Source organism: Cyprinus carpio, chromosome A23, assembly GCF_018340385.1.
Source record: "Cyprinus carpio isolate SPL01 chromosome A23, ASM1834038v1, whole genome shotgun sequence".
Lineage (NCBI taxonomy): Eukaryota > Metazoa > Chordata > Actinopteri > Cypriniformes > Cyprinidae > Cyprinus > Cyprinus carpio.
In genome coordinates, this window is record NC_056594.1 from 18,036,986 (window position 1) to 18,049,409 (window position 12,424).

Sequence of the window (12,424 nt, forward strand, 5' to 3'; positions counted from 1 at the left end):
TGGTAGGAGGTTATTATAAATAATGCAGCAACTTTAGCATCCTAGCTTACTGTATGTTCACTGATACAGTATTCTGTATTTACTTATAAAAAAACATACACTGATATAAATCATGTTACAATAATCTGTCTAATGCATTTATGTAAACTCTATTGTTCAGATATCAAAATGTCTCCAGATAACATCTGGAAGTAGTGAAGGCAGAAGACAAGCTCTGAATCTGAATAAAAAAGATAATCATAGTATGTCCTTCGGTATTTGCACATCACTTTGCATATCATTCTTTTGTTATATCTTGTTCTTTTCCTGCTATGTCCCTGCAGGATAGCTGTAGTCCGTTTTAGGCCTGCACCATTGACAATATTGATTTTTGGTCCTTGTCTTAATGGGTTGTCCGCTGCAGCGTGCAGAATCAGAGATTATGCTGAAAAAGCAACAGAGATGTAATCTGTTTTACAGAGCAGCTGATTTATCTGGCATTAGGACTTGTCTACAAAAGTGCAAAATGAGAGGACTAAACATGGAAGGATGTTACAAAAATGTATCAAATACAGGCATAACCATTATTAATGAACAATTTAAAAGAATACCAACAGAAGCAGGTGTATACATTGTTTATATAATTTAACTACAGTGAATTCCTATAAGGTATAGGAAAGCGTTATTATTCTAAACATGTCCGAGGAGCTTTATGAGACCTGTCTTCACTGCTGAACTGTTGTTAGCAACCAGCCTATAAACAGTAAAATGAACGCTCATGCATGAAAACGAGGAAAGAGAAGAACCATAGTTTAAAGTATTATAATTTTGCATTTATCAGCTGCAATATAATGTTTAAAATGCAAGTATATATACTACCAATATATCCACAAAAAATATTTTTATTCAATATCAAGTCTATCTATCTATCTATCTATCTATCTATCTATCTATCTATATATATATATATATATATATACATATACATATACATACATATATATATATATATATATATATGTATGTACTGCAGAAGTAGGGCTGTTTATGGCAGAAGTTTATGGCAAACAAAGCAAGTGACAGAGTACAAACATTAAATTCCCTGAGACAATCATCTTCAAAGGCCAACGGCCATGAGTGGCTCAAAAAATATATTTATTCAATATATATTTGCTCAATATTTTTATTCTGGAAGACAATGTTTTTGGGCTCACATAAAATGTACTAGAGGAAATGTACCTTTATCCTTATAATATTGCAATTATTGTGTTTATACTATCAGAACTCTCAGTTTCAGTGCCTGTAATGAAGACAGTAACTGAAAATATCCACTTGCATTTAACATGCAATACATCTTAAAAAAAAATTATTTATTCCTAAGATAGATAGAGACATACAGCCAAGTATGGTGACCCATACTAAGAATTCATGCTCTGCATTTAACCCATCCAAAGTGCACACACACACATACTGTACACTGTGAACACACACCTGGAGCAGTGGGCAGACATCTATGCTGCGGCCTGAGGGTTCAGTACCTTGCTCAAGGGCACCTCAGTCATGGTATTGCCGGCCCGAGACTCGAACCCACAACCTTAGGGTTAGGAGTCAAACTCTCTAACCATTAGGCCACAACTTCCGATGGATGGATGGATGGATGGATGGATGGATGGATGGATGGATGGATGGATGGATGGATGGATGGATGGATGGATGGATGGATGGATGGATGGATGGATGGATGGATGGATGGATGGATGGATGGATGGATGGATGGATGGATGGATGGATGGATGGATGGATGGATGGATGGATGGATGGATGGATGGATGGATGGATGCTCTGTTCAATAGATGGATGGATGGATGGATGGATGGATGGATGGATGGATGGATGGATGGATGGATGCTCTGTTCATGATGACAAAATCAAAATGTGGTGTTGGGGTAACTAAATAGGGCCAGCTGGAAGAACTGGTGTTAAAACGGTTGGGCCTTCCCCTCATTCCCTGCTGGGGCAGCTGCATCCTCCCCCCTGAGTGTTGCTATTCAGATTTGGGGTCATGTGACATATGGCCATTAATGTAGGCTTGTGTATTATCTCCAGGATACTAGTCGGTATCTAAGCAACTCCATTATTCATCTCCTAGCAACGGCTGGAGCCTGGGAGGAGGGTGCGGGGGGTTGGGTGTCTTTTAGTGTCCTGGCCTATATTTCCTCAATGACTATGCAGGGTCATTTCACCTCATACATTTATGAATCAATATTTTAAACATGTCAGTAATCATTTAATTCAGTTAGTTGATATTCAAATGCGTTTTTCTGAAAAGGAATAGTGAGGAGATGCTGTTTAATGGCAGCTGATTGTCACAGTTATAGAATGTGTTGCAAAACATTTGTAACTGTTGTTTTTGCCTGTACATCCTTTATATTTTTACAGTCTTACATTTTATTCTGTCACCTCAGCAGATCATGAATAATAGTAATTTCATTCCTGTAGCTCATTTGAAATTGGTTTAAGTGCAACTTGGTTTAACTATATACAATAGTCCCTCTCTTAGTTCTTTTTCGGAACACAAAGATAACAGTTTAAAGAACAGGAAAATATGTGACAGCTCAGGCAAAACTCTTAAAAGGGGCATAAGAAGAGAACAGATGGAGAATAGGCTGATCAAGTTACACAAAGATGCTGGTACATACTGTAAAGGTTCAGATGTTGTACAATAAAACAAGTAAATAAATAAATAAAAATCCTGATGCATGGTTATATTAATCCAACCAATTTTGAGTCATTAAAAGGATGTAATAGGATGTTGAGGGAGAACAACCAAACTTATATCAAATTAGAGTTTCACTTTATCCTTTCTATCAGCTGACTAAAGCATCATTCTAAAGATCTGATAGTTGATTTTGAACAAAATCTTTGATTCCTGAACAATTAAGTATTGGAATAAAACGTTCTTCGGTATGATTCAGTGTTTCAGATCTATTGGGTGAGGTTCTGGGAGGTGTCTAACTAAACCCTAATCTTCCTGACAACCAATAGAAATTAGTCTGGCCCTTCGAACTGGGCAGATTTCATCGCGTCTGACCAATCACTGGTAAGAAACGTGGTCGCCTGGGCAACACTCATATATAAAGTGATGTCAGTCCGTTATAACGTTATTCTTCTTACATCGACCCCTTAGTTGTCGAACTGTAAGATCTCTCCGTTAAGAATCTTTTCTCACCCGGCCAAGCAACATTAACAGAAACAATGGTGAGCACGGATTCATATACTTAATATTTATTACTTATTGAAATTTTTATTAATGTATCTTATGTTTAATTAATATGTCGGGTATATAAAATATAGTTTTATGAAAAACATACCTTTAAAGAAAAGATTTAGTATACGTATTTTCAAAAAAAAAAAAAAAAAAAAAAAAAAAACACTTTGGTTTTGTAAATGGTGTGTTTGAAATCTATTTTTATTATTATTTTAAAATTAATTTTTGCATTTAAAATGTATTTTATACAAATATGTGTTTAGAACCTAAAAAAGAATATGGAAAAAATAAGAGGTTTTGGGAATATGAAGCACGCTAGAACGAGACAACAAGAGAATGGAGCCGCATAAATAAAATGGGTGTAGCCGGCTCCATGCTGTCCGGCACGGTGTCATATTGAATCAGTGGAGAAAAAAGAAAAAGAAAAAAGAAACATGAGATGCAGCGCCTCCCAAAGGATATGGTCATTTATTTTTTAAATATTTGTAAAATATTTATTTGTTATAAATATTAATTAAGAATATTTTAAAGAACGGTTTATTCGAGGGATGATATTCGCGATTAAATTTATTTATTTGAAGAAAACGTATCGCATTTCAGGGCGGTGGGTGAAGCTGTTAAATATTCATGGTGATGTTGGCGGCATCACTAATGCAGCTGATGGACATCACATTACCAGTAAACCAGCAGCTGATTGTGTTATGTGATCACTTCTTCTGACATGATATCTCACTGGGATATAATTGCAAAGAAACAGGATATAGAGGCTGAATGTAGCATTAGAAGTTCAAATGTTAGGTGAAATACAGCTTGACGAGCTAAAGCTTTGCATGTGACTAACATTTATATGCTGCAGTGATGTTTATTTGGTTTGACTTTTAACTTTTGCCTTTTTCTTCACAGCGTGAGTGCATCTCTATCCATGTTGGTCAAGCTGGAGTCCAGATTGGCAATGCCTGCTGGGAACTCTATTGTCTTGAGCATGGAATCCAGCCGGATGGGCAGATGCCCAGTGACAAGACCATTGGAGGAGGTGATGATTCCTTCAATACCTTCTTCAGTGAGACGGGAGCTGGAAAGCACGTCCCCAGGGCTGTGTTTGTAGACCTGGAGCCCACTGTCATTGGTAAGAGAATGGGACTTGATTTAAGTTATGATTATTGTGTGTGTGTCAAAGTTCTCCATTCGTTAAACATTTCTTCTTGACCTGTCTGTCCAGATGAGGTGCGCACTGGGACATACCGTCAGCTGTTCCACCCTGAGCAGCTCATCACAGGAAAGGAAGATGCTGCCAATAACTACGCCCGTGGTCACTACACTATTGGAAAAGAAATCATTGACCTGGTGCTGGACAGGATTCGCAAACTGGTAGGTAGTTGCAAATGAACAAACAAACAAAATTAATGATATATTATATTGGGTTAATTACCATACTGTTTTTTTTCAGGCTGACCAGTGCACAGGCCTCCAGGGTTTCCTGGTGTTTCACAGCTTTGGTGGTGGAACCGGTTCTGGCTTCACCTCTCTGCTGATGGAGCGTCTGTCTGTCGACTATGGCAAGAAGTCTAAGCTGGAGTTCTCCATCTACCCTGCTCCTCAGGTCTCCACCGCTGTGGTAGAGCCTTACAACTCCATCCTGACCACCCACACCACCCTAGAGCACTCTGACTGCGCCTTCATGGTAGACAATGAGGCCATTTACGATATTTGCCGTAGGAACCTTGACATTGAGCGTCCTACTTACACCAACCTCAACAGGCTTATTGGCCAGATTGTGTCCTCCATCACAGCCTCCCTCAGGTTTGATGGTGCCCTCAATGTCGATCTGACCGAGTTCCAGACCAACTTGGTGCCCTATCCTCGTATCCACTTCCCACTGGCTACCTATGCCCCAGTGATCTCTGCAGAGAAGGCTTACCATGAGCAGCTCTCTGTGTCTGAAATCACTAATGCTTGCTTCGAGCCAGCCAATCAGATGGTGAAATGTGACCCACGTCACGGCAAGTACATGGCTTGCTGCCTGCTGTACCGTGGTGACGTGGTGCCCAAAGATGTGAACGCCGCAATCGCCACCATCAAGACCAAGCGCACCATCCAGTTTGTGGACTGGTGTCCCACTGGTTTCAAGGTTGGCATCAACTACCAGCCTCCCACTGTGGTTCCAGGTGGTGATCTGGCTAAAGTGCAGAGGGCCGTGTGCATGCTGAGCAACACCACAGCCATTGCTGAGGCCTGGGCTCGTCTCGACCATAAGTTCGATCTGATGTATGCCAAGCGTGCCTTTGTGCACTGGTATGTGGGTGAGGGTATGGAGGAGGGCGAGTTCTCAGAGGCCAGAGAGGACATGGCTGCCCTGGAAAGATTACGAGGAGGTCGGTGTTGATTCTGTTGAGGGTGAGGGAGAAGAGGAGGGCGAGGAGTATTAAATGACGGAAAGTGCAACATGCAAGAACAATGAAATGGAAAAATGCAAGAAGTGGAGAATAACAACCAATGAAAATGATGTTGTTACAATTCTTTGGACATCTGAAATAAACCTCATTTTCAAACTAATTAAGTTGTCTTAATCATTGTGTATATTTATGTAGGTTATAGCAGATATAAGCAATAATAGTGTTATAATTATCCACAATAGAACAGGTGACAAATAATTATTAAAGTTTTTAAATCTTTCAACATAACACTTCTTTCCACAACAATACTGAGGAAAATTTATACATACAGTTCATACATACATATGTTAGATAGAATACATGAATGTCATGAATGAGACAGAAATTACCATACAAGTAAAAAGCAGTTTCACCTAACTTGGGTTCCATTCAGAAAGTAACAGGAACACAACATGTAGAGAAACATTAGCCTTAACAAACAATAACGTAACATTCATTGCTTCAGCAAATTAAAACATTTTCACGAAAGTCCTTTATGACTATTTTCATTCTTTATGATCCAGTTTTAAAAAAGATAAGATCTTTTCCTTGCAGCAACATTTCCATAAGATCAATTCAGTCGGTGTAAGTATGTGGGGCAGTTCAGATATAACATTACATTTAACACAAAAGTATGATTCCTGAGTCAGAGTTATGTGGTTTTCTGACGAACATATAATCAGCATAAAATGATAAGCTTTGGGTGTACTTTACTTATAAAAATCAGATCTGAATTACCAAAAAAAGTTTCCTCATGCCAAGTCTCTGATTAATGAAATGAACTCTGCCTTTGTTTTTTTCTCTTTCTAAATGGCAGGTAATTATGTGAACAAAGAATAAACAATAAGCACATTGTCAAAGATTTGATTAACTGGTTGGGTAACACAAAATACATTTAAATATAAGAACAGCCATTTATGCCCATAATTATGTACAGTTCTATACACCCTATTTTATACAAAAATATCAAAAGATAAAATGTTCTTTAATTATATTAAATGTTACATTTTCACATGACTAATCCATCATTACTCAAGTTCGACCCGCCTCGTACAGCATTATGCCACAGACGTTATTGTTCAAAGGTTAGAATCAGCCAATGGGGTGTTACCGATTCTCAGACGAGCCAATGGGGATGTGACAGGATGCAAAAGTTCTCCTTGCGCGTGCTCCGCCTTGGTGACGACTGACAGAAAAGTATAAATATTCCCACCCACCTCACAGGCGTCTCATTCTTCTCACTAGACTCATAAAAGTCGTACCGTGAGAGCGCTAATAACAGCAAACCTACGATTTCCATCTCATATTTATTTATTTTTTACAAAAAAAATCAAGTTTGAAAATGGTGAGTACAAAACTTGTGTAACTTATAGAGGTGTCATTATCGTTAAATATGGGCGTTTTACATCGCCTGTGATAACGGTGTTTAGACACAGCATTTAAAATTATGGATCATTATTTTAATATTTAGATGTGTTTTGGTTCTGTATGTTTAAGTAGTTCGCCTATGAAGTTATTTTCTTTGTCTCATTTTGTAGGTATTTGAACTCGAGAATTAAATGTTTGATTTTAAACGTTTTTCTTCTTAAACGTTAATACGTTTTTTTTGTCATGTTTTACATTTTTAATATAAAGGGAAAAAAAATAAAAACGTAACGTTATTTCTTATAGAAATGTAACAATTTAAGACTTCGTGTAATTTGGCGCACAATACATAAAAATTAAAAACGTACCGTTTACTTCCTTGATCGAAAACGACAGATAAAAACACGGCTCTCATCAACATTGTGAGGATAGGGATATACTGACGTGTATAGTAAAATATCTTCCTTTGTTCTGATGCCTATTCAAAGTGACTTCTCTAAAGCAGTGTGATAGAGTTACCGGCGCAGGAAGTGACTCAGGAGGACCACGTGCTTTCCGTTGAACTTGATGAGCTCCAGTGTTCTTGTTTAAAGCTTAATAAGTTCTTCATGATTAAACTTAAGCGGTCAGGTGGTTCATGAGCATGACCAGGCAAAAAAACAAACAAACACCGGAAGTGTTTTACCCAATTCCGAGTTCAAACCGTGTAGTGATATTCTTAGGCTTGGATACTCTCGCTTATTAAAATTAATGTAATCACTTGTTTTGTGTGTGTTTTTTTTAATTTTTTTTTATGATTTATGCACTTTACATTTCATGTAAATGTTAAATAAAGCTCTTTAAAATTGTTTGTAGGTCTTTTATACTTAAAATGTTTATATAATTGTGAAGAAATGCAGGCTCACTGTAATGAAACAGAAAAAGAAAAAACACCCCCGCCTTTTGGAAAAAAAAAAAAAAAAAAAAAATGAACCAAAGGTGGATCTGTTTCGTCAGCTGTTTGTGTGGTCAGGGATTTGTGTGACTATAGCAGTTCCTGATCTGCAGTGTGGGCATTTTCTATCAGTGCTTGTTTAACAAATAACCTAAAAAAAAAAAATTTTGCTCGAGTACAAAAAGTTTCCATTCATATATATGTTAACATGCTGATCAAAGAGCCTTTTGTTAGCTTTATGAACTAGTGCTATTATTTTGTGAACATGCGTGACTTGAATAGCTAAATCATTATTTGCAGATCTAGAATGTTGACTTAAGGTATGTGTAATGTCTACAAATCTTTATATAGATCTCTTTCATCTCTCTTCACAGCGTGAGTGCATCTCTGTACACGTTGGTCAAGCTGGAGTCCAGATTGGCAATGCCTGCTGGGAACTCTATTGTCTTGAGCATGGCATCCAGCCGGATGGGCAGATGCCCAGTGACAAGACCATTGGAGGAGGTGATGATTCCTTCAACACCTTCTTCAGTGAGACGGGAGCTGGAAAGCACGTCCCCAGGGCTGTGTTTGTAGACCTGGAGCCCACTGTCATTGGTAAGAGAATGGGACTTGATTTAAGTTATGATTATTGTGTGTGTCAAAGTGCTCCGTTCGTTAAACATTTCTTCTTGACCTGTCTGTCCAGATGAGGTGCGCACTGGGACATACCGTCAGCTGTTCCACCCTGAGCAGCTCATCACAGGAAAGGAAGATGCTGCCAATAACTACGCCCGTGGTCACTACACTATTGGCAAGGAGCTCATTGATCTTGTTTTGGACAGAATTCGCAAACTGGTAAGTCATTAAAGGGATACAGCACCCCAAAATGAAAATGTTGTCATTAATCACTTATTACTCCCATAAAGTGGTTATTTTTGTTTTCTTCGCTTACAAAAAGCGTCCCCATCACTTTATATAACCCAGATTGCACGTCTGATGGCAGATGAAGAATTTCTGACGATGACTTTCATATCTTTTATGGACCTTGACACTGTTATTTACTTGGCAGTCTATGGGACAGTCACAGGCCTCCCGGTTTTCATCCAAAATATCTTTTCATTGTGTTCCGAAGACGAACGGAGCTTTTACGGGTTTGAAACGACGTGGGGGTAATAGTGATTAATGACAACATTTTCATTTTGGGGTGGAGTATTCCTTTAAGTTACAACGCCTTTGAAGTTAAATGGTGTTAAATTATGTTTAATTAAAAGGCTAAAATACTTGATTGTCTTATTAAAATGAATCATGTCTTTCAGGCTGACCAGTGCACAGGCCTCCAGGGTTTCCTGGTGTTCCACAGCTTTGGTGGTGGAACCGGTTCTGGCTTCACCTCTCTGCTGATGGAGCGTCTGTCTGTCGACTATGGCAAGAAGTCTAAGCTAGAGTTCTCCATCTACCCTGCTCCTCAGGTCTCCACCGCTGTGGTAGAGCCTTACAACTCCATCCTGACCACCCACACCACCCTAGAGCACTCTGACTGTGCCTTCATGGTAGACAATGAGGCAATTTACGATATTTGCCGTAGGAACCTTGACATTGAGCGTCCTACTTACACCAACCTCAACAGGCTTATTGGCCAGATTGTGTCCTCCATCACAGCCTCCCTCAGGTTTGATGGTGCCCTCAATGTCGATCTGACCGAGTTCCAGACCAACTTGGTGCCCTATCCTCGTATCCACTTCCCATTGGCTACCTATGCCCCAGTGATCTCCGCAGAGAAGGCTTACCATGAGCAGCTCTCTGTGTCTGAAATCACTAATGCTTGCTTCGAGCCAGCCAATCAGTTGGTGAAATGTGACCCACGTCACGGCAAGTACATGGCTTGCTGCCTGCTGTACCGTGGTGACGTGGTGCCCAAAGATGTGAATGCCGCAATCGCCACCATCAAGACCAAGCGCACCATCCAGTTTGTGGACTGGTGTCCCACTGGTTTCAAGGTTGGCATCAACTACCAGCCTCCCACTGTAGTTCCAGGTGGTGATCTGGCTAAAGTGCAGAGGGCCGTGTGCATGCTGAGCAACACCACAGCCATTGCTGAGGCCTGGGCTCGTCTCGACCATAAGTTCGATCTGATGTATGCCAAGCGTGCCTTTGTGCACTGGTATGTGGGTGAGGGTATGGAGGAGGGCGAGTTCTCAGAGGCCAGAGAGGACATGGCTGCCCTGGAGAAAGATTATGAGGAGGTTGGAGCTGATAGTGTGGAGGGAGAAGATGAGGGTGAAGAATATTAGCAAAGCTTTTCACTTCCACTGCCTGTTTGGTTTCCTGTCGATTGTCATTTTTTTGTTTCCTTTCCTCATTTTCCAGTTGTCAACTGGCTAAAAGGTCAATCTTGAATTAAATAAAATTTAATATTTACATGTTTTCCTTTTTTCTTTCTTGATTAATGACCCTGTACTTCATCCACTTTTTAGTAATGCTTTTTTAAAAACACTTTTATTATGTAGTATATTTTATTGTCAAGTAATTGCTCTTTGTTGCGTTGATTTGATTAGAGCTAAATTTAACACCAAGTGAGCTTAATTACTTTTAATACTTAGTTCTTAATGCAGTGTTTTCAAGTTTTCATGCATTTTAAAGTGTTAAAATTATTCCACGGGAGATTTTTTCTTTTTTTCTTTTTTTATCAAAACATAACTTGCTTAACCTGTTAATCAACTAAAATCCTCAATCTTGTTTAAGTTTTGGTTTGTAATAGTCTTTCTGATTTCCTTAGACTCATGCAGTTTTGAGTGTAGTGTTAGTTGTCTGCTTTGTCTTAAATGCAGAGGGCAGTATTGCTTTACAAATGGCTGCTTTAGTCTCAGTGGCGCTCACTCTGGCTGATGTGGAGCAGGTTGATTAAATGTTAATTGACCAGTCTTTCTTTCTTGTAGGCTTTCTATTGACTATGCTAATGTACAAGTGTTGACGACTTGCCACTTTATCTGAGTGAAATATACTTCCCATGTTTCAGAGTAAATGGTGTTAGAAGAGGCCTGTGTACCACCCTAATCCAAAATTGGGCGTGGTATTCAGACCCTGTCAGGGGAGAATATGTCAAGCTGGTGGACAGGTGGCGTTTAAATATATATTCTTTGTTCCATCTTGTCTGCCTCTCCTTAGACAAGAGAAGATACAGCATTGACAGACATTTTGTGGTTATGACTGTGAATGTAGAATACACTGCAGATAATGGCGAATGTAATGCAACAGAATGCATGTTCTAATGCTAACATTCAAAGTAAAGAGAATGACAGTTGAATCACGTTTATTTGAATTGTGTGGTGCATTTTCTTTTATTGTGATGACTCCATTCATGATTGTGAGTGCTGAAACAAGAAACTTAACAGTCAGGTGAAGAGGGAAATTTGCAGGAAAACCTCAAGTAATGCAATGTATCAACCAAGCTGAATACTATGTCTTTATTAGCTAAATGTAATGCATTTGAAAGTCATATAACCGATACTAACTGAAGAACTTATTTAAACATTTAATGTTGCAAAGTGGTAAAAATATCACCTAAAAATGTCCTATTATGCTTTTTCACTTTTTGAATTTTAGTCAGTGTGTAGTGTGTATGTTTGGGCATAAAGATCTACAAAGTTACAAATCTCAAAGTCCACTCAAAAGGGACATATTTCATTTTTTATAAAAAAAAAAAAATCCCATTTCAAATGGCTCGTTTAAACTACAGCATTGTTTTCCAGGTTTTGTGATGTCACAAAGCGTTCGGTTTCCTTATGCACATCATTTTCTTTCCAAAAACGGTATTGGTATGCAGGGTTTATGGGGGTGGGGGGATCACGGCCCAACCCTAGTTACCACCCTAATATGTCTTTCAATATGCGTGCGTGCAAAGGTTCTGAGCGATCCTCTTGTTCAATATTCTCGGGGTCTGAAACCGGCTCAAACTGATATGGTAATAGTTACACCATCCTTAAAGGTGCTGTATGGATTGACCCCAAATGGTTGAACTAGGTACTAAGGTCCAAATTCAAAATATTGGAGAGGGTTTTTTCACCCGGTCCCTCCTCCTCAGACTTGACGCACACGCAGATTGCCAGAGTGACGCTCTGACCCCTTTCGTTTGAAAGCTTCCATGACTGAAATGAAATATGCTGTGTTTCCCGCCAACTGGCAACAAGGGGTGCTGAAATACAATGGGGTAAACTAGCAGTGGGCGGGTTTCATGAACCAAAACAGAGACCGACATTCCGGCCCAGAACGCACATTTTCAAAGGAGAATAACTGACTAGCATTGTTTTTCAGATAAACAAATACATTAACTTAGCGTGTTTCTTAAATATCTGCAAACATATTATGGTATTTTTATGCTTTAGTAGAATCAAAAACTTACATACAGCACCTTTAACTATACCGGAGCAGACAGAACTTGCTGCTTTGGCAAAGGGCGGGACAGTA

The 12,424-nt window shown here is 39.1% G+C and overlaps 1 protein-coding gene across 1 annotated transcript; it reads left to right on the forward strand.

The window, feature by feature from the left end:
- The first annotated feature begins 3,100 nt into the window (after positions 1-3,100).
- On the forward strand, positions 3,101-11,273 carry LOC109063719. Its single transcript, XM_042713983.1, is given in 9 exon segments — positions 3,101-3,237; positions 4,151-4,373; positions 4,467-4,615; positions 4,695-5,602; positions 5,604-5,670; positions 6,959-7,024; positions 8,353-8,575; positions 8,667-8,815; positions 9,277-11,273. Coding segments are annotated over 9 exon segments (2,763 nt in total). The 5' UTR covers positions 3,101-3,234; the 3' UTR covers positions 10,252-11,273.
- Positions 11,274-12,424: the final 1,151 nt, after the last annotated feature.